This window comes from Aulonocara sp. 'chitande type north' Nkhata Bay, linkage group LG9 (assembly GCF_057382095.1).
Source record: "Aulonocara sp. 'chitande type north' Nkhata Bay isolate Kocher_YH1m ecotype deep benthic linkage group LG9, A_spYH_male_GT1.1, whole genome shotgun sequence".
Taxonomy (NCBI): Eukaryota; Metazoa; Chordata; class Actinopteri; order Cichliformes; family Cichlidae; genus Aulonocara; species Aulonocara sp. 'chitande type north' Nkhata Bay.
The window spans coordinates 159,622-177,855 of NC_141352.1; the positions used below are offsets into that span (position 1 = coordinate 159,622).

The 18,234-nt window shown below is 46.3% G+C and overlaps 1 protein-coding gene across 7 annotated transcripts in view; it reads right to left on the reverse strand.

Moving 5' to 3' along the window:
• The window catches only part of LOC147321344 (NLR family CARD domain-containing protein 3-like), a 77,847-nt gene that overhangs the window by 43,157 nt on the left and 16,456 nt on the right, over positions 1-18,234 (reverse strand). For all 7 annotated transcript variants that reach the window (XM_086305262.1, XM_086305266.1, XM_086305264.1 and 4 more), the window contains exons 5-9: positions 11,585-11,695; positions 11,113-11,223; positions 1,010-1,120; positions 536-646; positions 62-172 (exon numbers count right to left, since the gene is read on the reverse strand). In XM_086305262.1, the coding sequence (XP_086161388.1) occupies positions 62-172; positions 536-646; positions 1,010-1,120; positions 11,113-11,223; positions 11,585-11,695 (555 nt within the window). The remainder of the gene's footprint in view (positions 1-61; positions 173-535; positions 647-1,009; positions 1,121-11,112; positions 11,224-11,584; positions 11,696-18,234) is intronic.

Here is an 18,234-nt window from a genome sequence, read left to right on the forward strand (position 1 = left end):
CTGCAATTTATATCCAACAACATCCATCAGTTAAATTAAAGAGTTCATGTTAACAGCTCACCTCTCCAAAGCAGACAGAGGCTGGGCTTTAAAACTAATGGGCCGAAGGCGAGATTGGTCACTCTTTAAGGACACATTGCTGGGTGGAGGTCCAGCAGATCTCCCTTTGTTCCTGTTAGAAGAAGAAAAGTGTGTTTTTCATTTGCAGCCACAGAAACTGATGAAGACTCCGAATACCTTCATCGTCCCAAAGAGAAACTGGTTTGCCGGTTGAGCATGAGAAGAATGAAACTCCAAACTAGTGCAAGAACAGAGCACCACCCATAGGTAAACACTGTCATTTACACTGTACAGGACTCTTGATGGTCTTACTGTGAGCAGCAGGGGTTTAAATGTTGGACATGTTTTATAGAATAAATGAAATCCTCACAGTGACTTCCTTTGAGATGCATTTTAGAGACCAATAAACATTAAGCAGTTCATTTAAATCAGACACTAAACTGACATCAAAGAGTTCATGTTTCTAACAGCTCACCTCCCCACAGCAGACAGATGCTGGGCTTTAAAACCAATGGACCAATGGTGAGATTGGTCACTCTTTAAGGACACATTGCTGGGTGGAGGTCCAGCAGATCTCCCTTTGTTCCTGTTAGAAGAAGAAAAGTGTGTTTTTCATTTGCAGCCACAGAAACAGATGAAGACTCCGAATACTTTCATCATCCCAAAGAGAAACTGGTTTGTCGGTTGAGCATGAGAAGAATGAAACTCCAAACTAGTGCAAGAACAGAGCACCACCCATAGGTAAACACTGTCATTTACACTGTACAGGACTCTTGATGGTCTTACTGTGAGCAGCAGGGGTTTAAATGTTGGACATGTTTTATAGAATAAATGAAATCCTCACAGTGACTTCCTTTGAGATGCATTTTAGAGACCAATAAACATTAAGCAGTTCATTTAAATCAGACACTAAACCGACATCAAAGAGTTCATGTTTCTAACAGCTCACCTCCCCACAGCAGACAGATGCTGGGCTTTAAAACCAATGGGCCAATGGTAAGATCGTTCACTCTTTAAGAACACAGTGCTGGGTGGAGGTTCAGCAGGTCTCCCATAGATCCTGTTAGAAGAAGAAAAGTGTGTTTTTCATTTCCTGCCACAGAAGCTGAAGACTACTCAGAATACCTTCATCGTCCCAAAGAGAAACTGGTTTGCAGGCTGAACATGAGCAGAAGGAAGCCCCAAACTAGTGTAAGAACAGAGCACCACGCAGAGGTAAACACTGTCATTTACACTGTAAAGGACTCTTGATGGTCCTACTGTGAGTATGGATGGGTATCGTTTTGGTTTTTATCCGATACTGTTGCCAACCCAGTACTTTTGAAACGGTGTTATTGCTTAAATGGTGCTCAAACCGGTACTTAAAGAATGGAAAATACAAACTTTGTCCAAAAACCTCTCATGTTTAGCTTCTTTTTTTTTCTAAAAAGATAACAATGTTAGCCTTTTCTGCAGCAATAGGGCATATGTAGTATCACTCTTGGCTGGAAGCAGTGCTTCAACAACAGAAAAAAAACACAAACTTTGTCGAAAAACCTCTCATGTTTAGCTGTCAAGTGTTCTCTGTCTGTGAGGTGCCCACACTTGAAAAAGACCAGACTTTGAATTTCACTCACTTTATTTTGACCAGCTAGTTAGATAGCGGATAGGTAGATAGGTAGGTAGGTAGATAGATAGGTGAAAAACCTTTCAACACAAAAAATAAAGAACATTTCATTAATCATTCAAATAAATTAAATGCATTATACAGAAGACAAATGAAATAACAAAAATATATACACTTCAGTAAAGCCACTTAATAGAATAGAATAGAATAGAATAGAATAGAATAGAATTCAACTTTATTGTCATTGCACATGCACAGGTACAGGGCAACGAAATGCAGTTCGTTAACATAGCTAAAGCTAAATACTTTTATCTAAACTATCATTTAACCCAGTTTAAGTTAGTTTTACATTCATTGGTTTTTAATCACAGAGCTGAGTAATTTCAAAAAATGAAGATGAAATAAACTGTGGTTCTTAAATACACAAAATGTGTCTACCTTGCATTTTTACACTTTTTATAACAATTACATTTTTAAAGTATACATTTTAGAGTTTCAAATATTTTAATAGAGACTTTAAAAAAGTATTTTCTTTTACAAAGAATTATTTTCCTTAAATTAAACCAAACATACACTGAACAAAAATATAAACGCAACACTTTTGTTTTTGCTCCCATTCCCCATGGGATGGACGTAGAGACCTAAAATTCATTCCAGATACACAATATAACCATCCCTCCCAAACAGTGGTCACAAATCAGTCCAAATGTGTGGTAGTGGGCACATCTGCCATATTGAGATAATCCATCCCACCTCACAGGTGTGCCACATCAGGATGCTGATCTGACATCATGAGTAGTGCACAGGTGTACCTCAGACTGCCCACAACAAAAGGCCACCCTGGAATGTGGAGTTTTTTGCGCTATTGGGGGTCTGGGGACCCAGAACCGGTCAGTATCTGGTGTGACCACCATTTGCCTCATGCAGTGCAACACATCGTCGCATGGAGTCTATCAGATTGTCAATTGTGGCCTGTGGAATGTTGGTCCACTCCACTTCAATGGCTGTGACGGACATGCAGTTGAGCGTCCCTGAGATGGTTTCTGACAGTTTGTGCAGAAATTGTTTGGTTGTGCAAACCAATTGTTCCAGCAGCTGTCTGGGTGGCTGGTCTCAGACAATCTTGGAGGTGAACCTGCTGGATGTGGAGGTCCTGGGCTGGTGTGGTTACACGAGGTCTGCGGTTGTGAGGCCGGTTGGATGTGCTGCCATATTCTCTGAAACGCCTGTGGAGACGGCTTATGTTTGTGAAATGAATATTCAATGCACGGGCGACAGATCTGGTTGACATTCCTGCTGTCAGCATGCCAATTGCACGCTCCCTCATTGCTTGTGGCATCTGTGGCATTTTGCTGTGAGACAAAACCCCTTGATTGCTCTAATTCAGCTCACCTGGCGGAGCAGCGCGCACCAGGCCGCGCTTAGTTGTAGATTGCACCAAGGTCTAATTAGCGGCCACGTGCGAGCAGCAGCACAGAGCAGGTAGTGGACAGGAGGAGGAAGAGAGGAGTAACAGCCACACCTACTAGGTCAGCGCGACACCTCCCACTCGATCTTTGCTCAGCACTGCCTGGAAAGATCGCACTCAGGTGGGCTGGTCCCTTGCTTGATCTTCCACCAGTAAAAGGACCACAAGACGCCGGATGTCCCGATGTAAAATGGTGCCCAGCTCATGACTTGTGGTAACAGATTTTGGACTCTTGATTGCAATGCTGGAACTTGGAGAGACCCTCACATGCACATCTCGAACGATCCCTTTCGAATCAGGATTCACGCTGATGACTTTTGCGAGTCTGAATTGCCCTCTAAGGGCATTTTGGTCGCAGACCCAAACTATGTCTCCAACAGCAATGTTTCTCTCTGCAGTATGCAACTTACTGCGGATGAACAGGTTTGGTCCAGCAAGTTGGCTCCAGGACCTCCAGAAGTTGTTGACCATGGTTTGTATTTCCTTCAGCCTTTTGAAAGGATAATTTGTGAAGTCGATAGTCTTGAAGTCCCCACTTTGTGTGGCTCGACCAAGCAACAGATTATTCGGCGTGATGTAGTCAATGCGATCTTCTCAGCTCTGAATTCTGGCATCAATGGGTCTCTCATTTGCAAGGTTGACAGCTAGCTGGAGCGCTGTCAGAAACTCACTGAAGGTAAGAGCCTATGCATTACCAAGAGTATGAAGGGCTCTCTTGGTAACTCTGACAGCAGCTTCGGCGGCCCCATTTCGGTGAGCTGAGTCAGAGGGAAGAATCTTCCATGCCCAGGTGGTCTCATTTTTGGAAGAGTATTCTTCAAGCAACTCCTTGTTTTGTTGTCTTAGGTAAGCATACATTTCTTCTAATACAGGCTTGGCGCCGACAAAGTTTGTGCCAGGATCTGACCAGATTTTTCGAGGATGGCCTCGGACAGAAGTGAACCTCTGGTAGGCAAGCAGGAAGCTCTCTGTTGATAGTGTGCTCACTAGTTTGACATGAATGGCTCGGCTTGCCATACAGCAAAACACAACTCCCCAAACTTTCATGGTCACTCTTCTCTTGACATCATCCCTCACATGATAGGGTCCAAACAGGTCAACAGATGTGAATTCGAATGGTGCAGCAGGATTTGACCTCTCTTCAGGTAAGTCTCCCATTACTTGCTTACAGGTTCTTACCTTTGCCTTCTTGCAGATGATGCACTGGTCAACGACCTTTGACAACCCAAGTCTTCATTCTCATCCGCAGTAAGGTTCCTGCCACTCCATCATGTCCCTCGCTATGTGCTTCTCTGGCAAGGAGGGTGGATAACCAGGCTTGGAATGGTAGAAGGGGAACGGCTTTGTGGTCTTTTTTGAAGGTCTGGATTCTGCCACCAAAAACTAGAAGTCCACTTGTTTGGTCTCTGTAAACGACTAGTCTGTCTGCTGTGGTGCTTGGGAAGTTAACGCCCTCTTGTGCTGCTAGGCAAAGGTCTCGAAAAGCATCTCGTCTCTCGCTGACTGTGAAGACACCCGAAGATGGACCTACCTCCCACTTTTCTTGGTCTCTGGTCTTGGATCTCATGAACTTTTTGGCAACCCTCCAGACCCACGCCACCGTCCCAATCAGCCTTCTCAGGTTGCTGAATTGCCTTTCGTCGATTAGCTGTTGGGTTGCTACTCCTGCCAGTGGTCTTCTCGACTCTACGTGTGCTGAGTCCTGAGCTGCCTTGATGTGGAGTCTGGTAAGGACCGCAACAAAAGTCTTTTTCTGTAGCTTTGTGACCTTTTCTTGAGCTTGGGCAGCGACTTCTCCGGCGGATTTCTTCAGCCACTCATCTTCAGGAAGTTGGAGAAACTTTGGACCCGACTGCCACTCGGAGTCCTCGGTTAGGGCATTTGGACTGGCCCCTCTGGTGAGAATGTCTGCAATGTTTGCCGACCCGGGAATCCACCACCAATCTCGGACATCAGTGCTACTCTGGATTTCACCAACGCGGTTTGCGAAGAAGGTCTGGAAACCGTAGCTCTCACGCTGGATTGCACCCAAGACGGTCTGGCTGTCGACGAGGTGGTACCATTTTTTGACCTGGATTCTGCAGTGTCTCTGGAAGTAGGTCTTCAGACGGGCAGCAAAGACGGCGCCACACATCTCTGCTTTAACAGGATCGCCTTTGTGGTTGAGAGGCGTCAGTTTGGCTTTGGACTCTACTAGTCTCACAAATGACACTATGGCTGCAGCTCCAGCGAAGGTACATCACTGTGTCGTATGCATGTTCACTGCCATCAGAGAACGTGATGGCAATGGGCTCTGCACAGGGATCTGGTGGAGTCAGGGCTCTAGTGAAATGCAGTTTCTTCAGGTCAGCATACTCTTCCAGAAGCTTTATGGCGTCTTCTCGGAGACCTTCAGACAAGGCTGCGTCCCATGTGTCTTCGAGGCAGTGCTTTACTTTTGCTTCTTGGAAAGCTCTCCTTACCAGAATGGCACCCTTTTGTTTGACGGGAGTCACAAGACCGAGTGGGTCATACAGGCTGGAGACTTGGCTTAGCAGTTCTCGCCTGGTGAGTGGATCAGGTGTTTGCTCTCTGACTTGTTCTCTGAGCAGGTCTTGACCAAGGCGCATTTTCCTCCTTTTCTTTGAGAAGTTCACTGCAACAATGACATGAAGCTTGTCATCACTGATGGTGTAGCCAAGGCTAAGGGCTTTGTTGTCATCTTCCGTCAGCTGGTTCGGCAGGATCATAGTCTTTGGCTCTGATCGAGGCAACTCTTTCTTTGACTCCTCCCTCCCACTTTGACTGGAGTAGACCCAAGGCTTCATGTAGAGTCCTCCAGCTCTCAGGATGTGCTCGATGTTGGCTGTTAGGCGTCTCAGATGGTCGAGGTCATTGTGTGATGTCAGGATGTCATTGACGTAAGCATCTTCTTCCAGCACATGTTTCTCTTCTTTGAAGTGACTGAATGAAGGTAGGTTTGCAGTTTCTCTCATGGCGACTTGGGCTACGCAACCAGCAGGTTTGTCTCCAATGTTGACTCTTGTTATGGCATAGTCTTCTATGCCTGCATCTTCTGTGTCACGCCACAAGAATCTGTGCAAGTGGACCTCTCGATCTTCCAGCCAGACGGAGTTGTACATCTTGCGGATGTCACCAAGGGCGGCGTTCCACACCAACCTCACTGGGGTAGAGACCGAGTGTGGATTTGGCGCGATGAGGTGGCTTATATACCATACTGGCCCAGTCCAACTCTGCAGGACTTCTTTGGACAGCTTCACTGCAGCTCTGCGGTTTACCATCTCATGAACTTGTGCAGCATAGGCCATCTTCCATTCAGGTTCTTTAGATAGCTTCATCTCGGTTCTGATGTATGTTGCTTCTACCGCTTTCCTGTTATTTGGCAAGGTTGCTGGATCTTCTACCCATGGGTATTTGGCATGCCAATGTGGTTCACTGCTGTGGTCATCTCCAGTTGAATAAGTCAGGCCATTCCTCACGATCTCCATCTCCCTCTCTTCTGCGAGCGTCATTTCTTTACCCCCTGGCTGGCAGTTCCCACAACGACACCCTTCACATCTTGGCTGGCAAGCGGCTCCGATGCTTTCCCACCTCCACCACTTCAGAAAGTCTCTGCTGCTGGTAGCTGTGGTGGATAGAGTCTCAGGGTGATTAGGATGCTGACATGAAGCTAGGTCTTTAGTGAACTCTTGGTACTTGAATGCAGTAGCTCTCATTGATCTTGCGAAGTGAGTCTTGGAGGTGTGGGCCATCAAAGTGACTTCCTCAAAGAGGTCTGGATGCATGCCCCCAATTGTTTTGCCAAGTGGACCGTCCCAGAGAACCAGGTCACCGATTGAGCGGATCTTTTGGGGCACCAGCTGGCCTTCTTTATGGCTGATTAGAAGCTGGATCTCTCTGGGTCTGATGAGGTCTTGGAGAGGGATGTCAGGGAAGATCTTCTGTAGGTTCTGAGGTGGAACATGTCTTTTCACTTCAGCAATCTTGTCAAGACCATAGCAAACTAACTGGTGAGGCTTTAAAGTTCCTCTTGAGGTGTTGACATGGATCTTGAGAAGGTAGCGCTTGGTTACCACAGACACCTTCATACCTCCGATACCCTGGGTGACAAGCATGACGTCTTCACTGCGAAGGTTGAGCTTACTTGCAGCTTTATGGGTTATGTAGTTTGTGTCAGATGCTAGATCAATTAGTGTCCCAATTCTCTGCCCATCATTGGCGATGACGTCAAGGAGCATCAAGATCACAGGGTACTCTTTTAGACCAGTCTCCTCCAGTAGACCTCTCTCTGCTGCCATGGAGTTGAAGGCTCGTGATGAGATGTTGCAGAAAGCTTCCCGACACCGCTGTGCTAGCTCTGGCGATAGTTTAGAGATGAACTCTTCTTGAACCTCTGTGTACCTCCTCCCCTCAGCTCTCGCCGGACCAGACTTGGGCCTTTGTGATAAGGGTCGTGGCAATGGACAAAGAAGGTAATGATGCTGGTCTTTGCACTCTGGATTTCCACACAGGTAAGTCGTCTTTCTGCAGGGTTCGTTGTGGATCTCGAGGCACCTCTTGCAGGCTCCAAGTTGCTGCACTGCATCTTTTTTCTCCTGTAACTTTGCATTGGTTCTAAACCGTTTGCAGATGTAGAGCTTTCTCTTGTGCTTCGGGTCCCCACAGATGATGCAGCCTGCTGGATCAGTACTGGATTTAACTGACTTGGTACGGGCGTACTTTATTGGGAACTTTGTTCTCTCCTTGGCAGGGTCGATGTCTCTCAGCTGGTCTAACTGCTCGTAGATGGACTCTTGAGATTGGAGGTATGCGAGCAGCTTGTCAAACCGGTTCTGATGAGTCACAGCATTCTTTGGATCAGCAGCGTGGGTAAGCTAGTCTTTCTTTAGGGACTCAGGCAGCTTGCTTTCAATAGACTTTATTACTAATAGGTTCTTTATGGCATTTTCTTTATCCAGCTCATTCAAATCATAGAGGGCCTTTTTAGCTGAGTGGATGAGCTCTATAATTCTTCTAGGCTGGTTGCTACGGACAGGAGGGATAGCTTGAAGCTCCTCAATGATTTCAATGGCGATGGTGGCTTGATTTCCATAGCGGTTCTCAAGGACTCTGAAGATCTCATCGGCCGAGGTATATGTGGACAGGTGCAGATCTTTGGCCACTTTATCATCGAGGCTATCGAGAAGTTGGAATTTCTTTACTTCCATGGACCTGGTTGGTTCACCTTGCTTTTGCAGAGCCTCCCATTCCTTCCACCATCTGTAGAACTCACGCTGGCTGCCGGTGAACTTTGGTAAAGCTGTGGCTTTCAGTTTTATGGCTGCAACCGGGGCCGCATTGCGGACTGTGACAATTGCTTGGTCGGCATCTCTTTTAATTCTCTCTGCTTTGATCAGGGCTGCCTTCCCTGACACCAGCTTTGGAAGGCAGGTTTCGAGCTCCATTAGTCGGCGATCACAATCTCGCCTCTCAGCAGGTGGAGCCCAGCGGTTCCATGTCTGGTGTGCCTGCTTAGCTTTCTTCACCAGTTCTTCTAGATGGTGGAGCATAAAATCATATGCCTCCAGGGGTGTGTCAGGCTGAGTGGATGTGATGTTCTCACACACCATTTCTGCTGATTTTAGAGCAATGGTCAGTTCCCTTTCACCATATGATGTCCACAGTGTCTCTCTGATCAGGTGCTTCATCTCCTTCAACTTCTGCTCACATTCTTTCTCCGTTTTCTCGACGTCTGCTCTCTGTTGGCCCATCAGCTCCGGTGTGCCCTCTGCTTCACACTGCGTGATGTAGGCGGCCTCAAGCTCCTCATTCACGTCAATCACTTTGGAGCCCTCTGCTGTGAGTCTCTTGAAGGAATCATGCAGCTCCTCTACAGACATATCCATGTGGGTCCTTATTATATGGTTGTGAGTCTGGAAAACAGCCTCTTTGCAGTGGTTCGCTCCATTTTCAGCTCTTCGAGTGACTTGGACTCAGCCATGCTGCTTTCTTGGTTATTGATTGGACAGGCAAATGGCAAGTTGCGATTTCCTCCAGGCCCCCAGGCGGAGTGTTCTCCGTCTTTGTGGTGAGCTTTTGTGGAGTCTTCACTGGTCAAGGCTGGTTTCTCTACTGGCCAGGGCGGTTTTTCACTGTCAAGTGTTCTCTGTCTGTGAGGTGCCCACACTTGAAAAAGACCAGACTTTGAATTTCACTCACTTTATTTTGACCAGCTAGTTAGATAGCGGATAGGTAGATAGGTAGGTAGGTAGATAGGTGAAAAACCTTTCAACACAAAAAATAAAGAACATTTCATTAATCATTCAGATAAATTAAATGCATTATACAGAAGCCAAATGAAATAACAAAAATATATACACTTCAGTAAAGCCACTTAACATAGCTAAAGCTAAATACTTTTGTCTAAACTATCATTTAACCCAGTTTAAGTTAGTTTTACATTCATTGGTTTTTAATCACAGAGCTGAGTAATTTCAAAAAATGAAGATGAAATAAACTGTGGTTCTTAAATACACAAAATGTGTCTACCTTGCATTTTTACACTTTTTATAACAATTACATTTTTAAAGTATACATTTTAGAGTTTGCAAATATTTTAATAAAGACTTTAACCAAGGATTTTCTTTTACAAAGAATTATTTTCCTTAAATTAAACCAAACATATTTACACTAGTTTTAAGATTCACCCAAGGATTTGGGGTAACTATTGTTAATATTAATTAACATAAATATGTGGGAAACACTATCTACATAAACAATTTATTCAAACTTAAACATTCATTTTAATATCAATATAATTTTTTAAACTTAAATGCAGTAACTATTTCCCAAAGCATAAATACATTTCCACAATTGAGCTTCTATAGTTCCCAAACATATAAGCAACAAATATGAGTCCAAGAGCTTACCGATAGCCCGTCTAGCTCAAAGTCTTCCTCACAGTGGAAAGTGGATTGTGCTTTGTTTGCTGTCCTCCCAGTATGTCGCACCCGGGTCATATGGCTGCTGCATGCATTTTAAGGTCTACTAGGCACGTCAGCCCTTGCTTGCTCTAATTCAGCTCACCTGGTGGAGCAGCGCGCACCAGGCCACGCTTAGTTGTAGATTGCACAAGGTCTAATTAGCGGCCACGCGCAAGCAGCAGCACATCAGTTCTGCAGAATAGATTGAAGGAGCGTGGAATTGGGGAATTTACTCTGAAGAGTGCGTTGGAGGGTAGTAGGGCACAGGTGATGGAACTGGTGGGGATTCTGAAGGCTATAGGTGTTTAAGAAAGAGTGTAGGGTTTTTTGTTGGTTTTTTTTTGATACAGCTTGTGAACTCACTGTCTGACCCATACTCCGGAACAATAGGAGGCGGTAATGCTCCTTTATGTTGGTTGCTAACGGCTGTTAAATGCAAAGAAGAAGAAGAAGAAGCAGCAGCACAGAGCAGGTAGTGGACAGGAGGAGGAAGAGAGGAGTAACAGCCACACCTACTAGGTCAGCGCGACATATCACCTTAAAGCACTTGTTGCAGACTGCTGAGTTTGCATCTTTTGCTGTGAAGTACAGCCAGACTTTTGACAGCTTCGCCTTGGGCATTTTTAATCTGTAGCTTTGCTCTAAAAGAACGTACGTAGCAGGGCCAGCCTACTATCCTTGGAAAGCTAAAATGATTGGCTAGAATCCAAAGTGTATGACATCTCAGGGAAAAAAAAAACACTGAAATAAAGCACCGAAATAAAGCACCGAAATAAAGCACCGAAATGTGCATTGCTTTTGGGTCTGGTTACTACCATTTATGTCAGAACTGGTACCGGTACCCATCCCAAACTGTGAGCAGCAGGGGTTTAAATGTTGGACATGTTTTATAGAATAAATGAAATCCTCACAGTGACTTCCTTTGTGATGCATTTTAGAGACCAGTAACCATTAAGCAGTTCAATTAAATCAGACACTAAACAGACATCAAAGAGTTCAAGTTACTAACATCTCACCTCTCCAAAGCAGACAGAGGCTGGGCTTTAAAACCAATGGGCCGATGGTGAGATTGGTCACTCTTTAAGGACACATTGCTGGGTGGAGGTCCAGCAGATCTCCCTTTGTTCCTGTTAGAAGAAGAAAAGTGTGTTTTTCATTTGCAGCCACAGAAACTGATGAATACTCAGAATACCTTCATCGTCCCAAAGAGAGACTGGTTTGCAGGTTGAGCTTGAGCAGAAGGAAACCCCAAACTAGTGTAAGAACAGAGCACCACCCATAGGTAAACAGTCATTTACACGGCACAGGACTCTTGATGGTCTTACTGTGAGCAGCAGGGGTTTAAATGTTGGACATGTTTTATAGAATAAATGAAATCCTCACAGTGACTTCCTTTGTGATGGATTTTAGAGACCAGTAAACATTAAGCAGTTCAATTAAATCAGACACTAAACAGACATCAAAGAGTTCATGTTACTAACATCTCACCTCTTCAAAGCGGACAGAGGCTGGGCTGTTAAACCAATGGGCCGATGGTGAGATTGGTCACTCTTTAAGGACACATTGCTGGGTGGAGGTCCAGCAGATCTCCCTTTGTTCCTGTTAGAAGAAGAAAAGTGTGTTTTTCATTTGCAGCCACAGAAACTGATGAATACTCAGAATACCTTCATCGTCCCAAAGAGAGACTGGTTTGCAGGTTGAGCTTGAGCAGAAGGAAACCCCAAACTAGTGTAAGAACAGAGCACCACCCATAGGTAAACAGTCATTTACACGGCACAGGACTCTTGATGGTCTTACTGTGAGCAGCAGGGGTTTAAATGTTGGACATGTTTTATAAAATAAATGAAATCCTCACAGTGACTTCCTTCGAGATGCATTTTAGAGACCAGTAACCATTAAGCAGTTCATTTAAATCAGACACTAAACTGACATCAAAGAGTCTAAGTCTAATTGTTGAATGTTGTCATTGTGGTTCTGTGACGACCAGTGGGCTGGCCTTGTGTTTTGCTTTTTCTTTTACCTGTTTCTTGCAGGTAGGTGGAGCTGACCCAATTATTGATGCAGCACACCTGAGAGGCCAGTCCCAGTGTATGTAAAGACACCTTGACTGAACCAGCAGGGCGCTGGCTTTGGGCTCTGGCTCTCTCTGTCTGGCACCCATCATGTTCATTTGGAAGTTTCAGTTATGGCTGTTATGTCCTTTAAATTGTCTTTAAGTTGCTTTACCTTATTTTCATTAAATATGTCTTACAGCCTTTAAAAGCCTGTGTGTGGTCTCCCTCTTGATTGTCACTTCCTATGAGCTGAGTTGTGACAGTTCTTAAATTTGAAAAGTCTTAGTTTAATCTATAGGATCAAGATGTTCCTTTGTCTCTGACCACCTCTCCAGCCACTCTGTGCTGGGGGAGGTTTTATTGCAGATACATCCTATCTGAAATATCTGTTTCTTGTGTTGTAAGCTTCCTGCTTTTATGACCCTTTTGGTCAGCAGGAGGTCACACAAAAACACACACACACACACACACACACACACACACACACACACACACACACACACACACACACACACACGTTCTTGCACATGCATACAGGTGTTTACACATACACACACATAGTGCCTTGTCTTAGAACCATTTGGGGGGTTTACAAGGGGAGGTTCTTGTGCAAACTTGTAACTGTTTTTTCCAATAAAAAGCAGCGAGCGGAGGCTGGCGTCTGGGTCATTTTGTGGTAGGATTCGAAGTGCTTTCCTGAGATACAGACGAGGCCTCCCTTGAGCAAGTAAATCGATCGACCGCTGTTGTTTTGTGTTCTTCATGAGGAATAAGTCTCTAAACTAGCGGGGCATGTGGAAACACAGACCCAACATTTATTTGGTCCTTTGAGCCGGATCCCACCACATCACGTCCACCGAGGAGAGGGAGATGACGCCACCGCAGTCTGCTAGCAGCCAGCGTCTGGGAAACCTGTTGAAAGACCTGGTGCTTAACTTTGTCACCAGGCCAGGGAGTTTGCATCTGAACTCCCCTCGGGTTGGCTGGCGATTGATGGGATCCAGAGACTTTCCCGTGAATGAAAACAACACGAACAGTGAGTACATAAGGCCTTAGAGAGTGGCTACATGCTGTGCGGTTAAACGCAGGTACGTGAGTGTGCAAGCTGTGTGTGTAGACATAAGCTACTTGGTTTTTCTCCACCAGTTTTTCTTTATTTAATTTTTTTTAATGAGGTCTGGCTTCTCTGCCAGTGTTTTTTGTTTTATTTTTATTTTTTTAAGTAGGTCTAAGCAGGTTTCTCCACCGAAGGAGGTCTAAGCAGGTTTCTCCACCGATTAGAAGGAGGGTTAAAAACATTTAATGAGTTTAGAATAAACCTGCAATGATACTTGTCTCTGTGATGCTGAATACCTTATTAGTCAAGTCAAGTCAAATTGGCTTTATTGTCACTTCAACCATATACAGTTAGTACACAGTGAAGCGAAACAACGTTCCTCCAGGAACCAAGGTGCTACATGCAGCATAAATTTACAACATAAACATAACTCTTTTGCAAGAATATCAGATTACTCAATTAACTGGTCAAAATCTACAGTCCTACCGATTAATTGCTCCCTCCATAATTCCTCTTCTACACCACTGCAATCGGGAAATATAAAATATTTAGGTATTAATGTTTCTCCCAAGCTTGCAGATCTAACTAAATTAAACCATATCCCACTTTTAAAGAAGGTAGAAGATGATCTGGCTAGGTGGAAATGTCTACCCATATCACTCATGGGAAGGGTTGCCGCTATAAAAATGATGGTCTTACCAAAAATAAATTATTTATTCTCAATGATCCCAACTAAACCGCCACAAGATTGGTTCAGATCTCTAGATTCTTGTATGTCCAAATTCCTTTGGAAAAATAAACCCCCACGTATAAGCTTAAAAACACTACAAAAGACCAAGGATAGAGGAGGACTAGAACTACCTAACTTTCAGCACTACTTCTTAGCCAACAGGATTCAGTTTATCTCAGGATGGCTAAAACATACCCTCTTAGATGAACCTTGGCTAGATGTAGAACAAGCACTTTGCAATAATCTAGAGATCTCAGACCTACCATTTATCAGCTCAAACATCCAACGACATGAATGCATTAAAAGCATCAACATCAGCTCTTCTCTGACAGCATGGTGGGAGTTTCTAAAATTGACAGTGTCTTCATTAATCCCATGCAAACGTACACCTATCTGGAACAACCCTGACATATTACAAAAGAATAATATGATAAACTTTTCAGATTGGAGTGGTAAAGGAATCAAATATTTAGAACATATACTAGAAGGAACAGAATTTATTTCATTTGACGGACTAGTTACACAATATGGGATCAACAAGAAAAGATTTTTAGAATATCAACAAATTAAATCCATAGTAAAAAAGAAATTTAAACCGGGTCAAGTTGAACTACAAACACCACCAAGTGTGGTTCAATTTCTTACTCTTAAAACCCCAAATTACTATCCAAAATATACAGAATGCTTTCTAAAACAGATGAATCAATATCACTGTCATGGGTCGCTGTGTGGCAAGCAGGAGGAGGACCCAAATGCAAAACTCACAGACACGGGGATGAACTCGAGAAACACAGCTTTAATGCTGGCACGGCAGAATACAGGAAATACAAAACTAAACTGGGAGAAGTAAACTAACACTCGCAGGAAGACACAGGAAGATCCACACAACATGAGGGAGAACGCGACACAGAACTGAGGGAGACGCAGACATAAATAAACCAAGGGTTAACGAGCGGAGTGGGAGCACATGGGGAACACAGGTGACACTGATAATAATCAGCCTCGCTGATCCGGCAGCCTCGCCTCTGTCAGTACGCCCCAGGGCAGCTGTGGCTACAATGTAGCTTGCCGTCACCAGTGTGTGAATGTGTGTGTGAATGGGTGAATGACTGAATGTAGTGTAAAGCGCTTTGGGGTCCTTAGGGACTGAGTAAAGCGCTATACAAATGCAGGCCATTTACCATTTAAACACGAAAGGGGACGAGGGCTCATGAATACACAGAGGGGCACACAGGGGGTGAGAGTCACAAAGGGAAAGCACTCAGGGAACAACACAACAGGGAAACTCAGGAAACAGAGCCTAAACAGGGAACTGAATACAAAGACACATGAGAACTAAGAATACTGGGCCAACATGGCCCAGGATCATGACAATCACTTACTATTGCAAAATGGGAAGCGGATTTATCAGTTAACTTAGACCTAAACTTCTGGTCTCAGATTTGCTTAAAAACCTTTCATCTAATTAGAAATCCCAGTCTTCAATTAATTCAATACAAAAATATTACATAGAGTGCACTATACAGGTCATCGGATGTTCAAGATGGGCTTTACGTCTACCAACAACTCCTCACACTGCCAAACCAATTCACCGGACAATTATATCCACGCTCTTTGGTTCTGTCCACCAGTGCAGAAGTTTTGGCGCGAGATATGTGAAGACTTATCAAATTGTCTGAAATGTAACATTCCAACTTCCCCCTTAGTGTGTTTGTTGGGCAGCTTAGATAATGTCACTTCAGAAAAGAATATAGCCCATGTGGTTTTCACTGCCCTATGCATAGCCAAGAAAACAGTCCTCATGAACTGGAAAAATAAAAATAATCTTAATTCTAACCAATATAGAAATTATCTATTAGATTACATTAGTCTTGATACAGCCTCTGCCACCGCATCAGATCAATTGCTCTGGGCTCCTTTGATCAGCTCCATCACCTAGTGGGGGTGGGGGGGGTCTTAGTTTGGTCCCGCCTTCACTGTTGTGATTGGTGTGGGGGTAGGGACAGGCTTAGGGCGTCGGGGAGTTCCTCGGAGGCATCTTCCTTGGGGGGCTCAATCCGGGGTAGCGGTCATGTCCGGTTAGGGGCTCTGTTGGCTCTCAGGTGACTGTTTCCTCGTGGCTGCGTGCAGCAGGGCTAGGGGAGGGTCTGTGCTGACGGATGTGGGTTACTGACCTGGTAGCCTGGCTGCCCCAGGGTGGGTCCGGGATGGGCGTAAGGTTCTGGGGGCGCTCCGTCTCTGGGCTGGGGCCCTGGCCGGGCCTCGGGGGCTTGGGTCCTGGTTGGTGTGTTGCCGGGGTTGTGGGCGGGTGGGTGCATGGGGGCCCAGCCCTGGCGCAGGGTGCCGCCGGTGCGTCGAGCCACCTGGGGGGCTCTTCAACTGGTGGGGGAGATTGTCACATCTTGCAGGAGCTTTCCTCTCTTCAGGAACTCTCTCTGCAGGAAGGGGAGATACAGGAGAGGAGGAGGAAGATCTCAGCCTGGGCGTCTATTGTCTTATGTAGTCTGGAAGATGAGTGGATGGTGGGGTGGGTGCAGTTTTCTCTGTGGTGGGGTTGGGTGGACTGTCCCGGGCTCTGTGGGGCCGGGAGGCGCTGCTGCACTGGGCCCCGGTCTGGATGGGCCTGGGCCCCCTTTCCCTGGCGGGTCGCGGAGTATGGGGGTGCCTACTGGGGTCAGCGGGGGAGCTGGCCCCACGGAGGGGTCACTTGCCCCTCCCTTCCTTCCCTCCCCATCTCCAGCTGCCTCCCTCTTCCCGCTCCACCACAACCACTCACACATGCAGGGCCTCGGAGTAGGGGTATGTCACCAGGGTGCAGAGGAGGCTGCCCCCCCCCCCCCCCCGTCCCCTTCTGGCTGCCTCTGTCTCAATTTTATCCCACAACTTAGACATTCACATTACTCACACTCTCATTACACATACATATAGGATTTTGGGGGTGGGCACGCTACACGGACTCCAAAAGACCATCAGGGTGTACACCTCACCCCTGGCGTCGTTGCCCACCTCTCAATTTTAAATACACGTAGACATTGAGGGCTAGCAGGAGGGACTATGTGCTTACCTGCTGCTCTCTGGCAGGTAGCTCCATGCCCTCCTGGGTTTTAAATGCACCTTAGAACACACATGCATCAACACTACAATGAGCGGGTGGAGGGAGGTTTGGAGTCTTCTCTCACCCCCATTCTCTGCGACCTGCTGGAGCGAGGGGGCTAGGAGGAGTTGGCCGTCCAACTGCGGTCTGGAGTGTGGGGCCTCCCTGCTGCTGCGGAGTCGGGGCGGTCTGCCTCTCCCCACCGCAGGGAAAAGGGTAACACCACCTGGGTCTGGGTGCAGTTCCCCCCTCCAGGGGCAAGGGCACCTAGACCCGGTTTGTAGAGTACGCTTGGGGAGTGTGATCGTGTGTACAGCGTCTCTTTATGTCTGTCTCCACGTTGGTTGAGTGTGGAGTAAGTGCATATGAGAGCATGAGGGTGGGAATAGATGTTTGTATCTGTGTGTGCCTGTATGTCTCTGTCTATATGTCAGGTTGGGTATCAGACGCCACCTCTCTGGGGACATCTCAGGCCCTCCAAGGTTTGGAGACCTATCTCCGCCCACCACCACTTCCCCTGCCCGTGGCGGACTCCCTCAGACATCGGTGCGTTGGTGGTTCTTTGTGTCTGGGGATGGGCGTCCAGGTACACACCGGCTCACTCCTTGGCGGCCGCTTATCGGGGCCTGGAGCCTGGGGCTCGCTCGGGCCACTTCGGAGGTGGGGTGCCCCCGGCCTCTCGGCCTGGGGCTCGGTCACTCAGGCACAGCTGGCTGCCGGCGGAGCTCATGGGTGCATCACTGCAACTCCCCCTGGCTTCTGCTCCGCGGCTGCTGAGTGAACCCTCATCTGGGACTCTCCTCAGCTCTTTCTGGGACAGTGGCGCGGCTGCCCCTCTGTTAGTCTTCCTTGGTCTCTTGTGTTCTGGAGGCCTCTGGATGTCTGGAGTTTTGATCTCCTCCATACCTGCTTCATGCCCTGGAGGACGGGGCTGTGGCCCCCCCACACCCTCTAGCAGATCATTACATGAAGGAACCTTTTAAAAAAAAAAACAAGCGCGTCCATGCTCACAGGTGTACACACGGGTGATCACACCCACAAACTACACCATTTTTGGCTTCTACCTCAAAGCACACTGTGTTCTGTTGATCTTATGTGCTGCACGGATGATCTGATATCCTCGTGTTGGTGTTGTTCCCAGACCATCATGAAAATGTTGTTCCAGGTTCAACATTGCAAGTGACCAATCACATTGTTGTGACG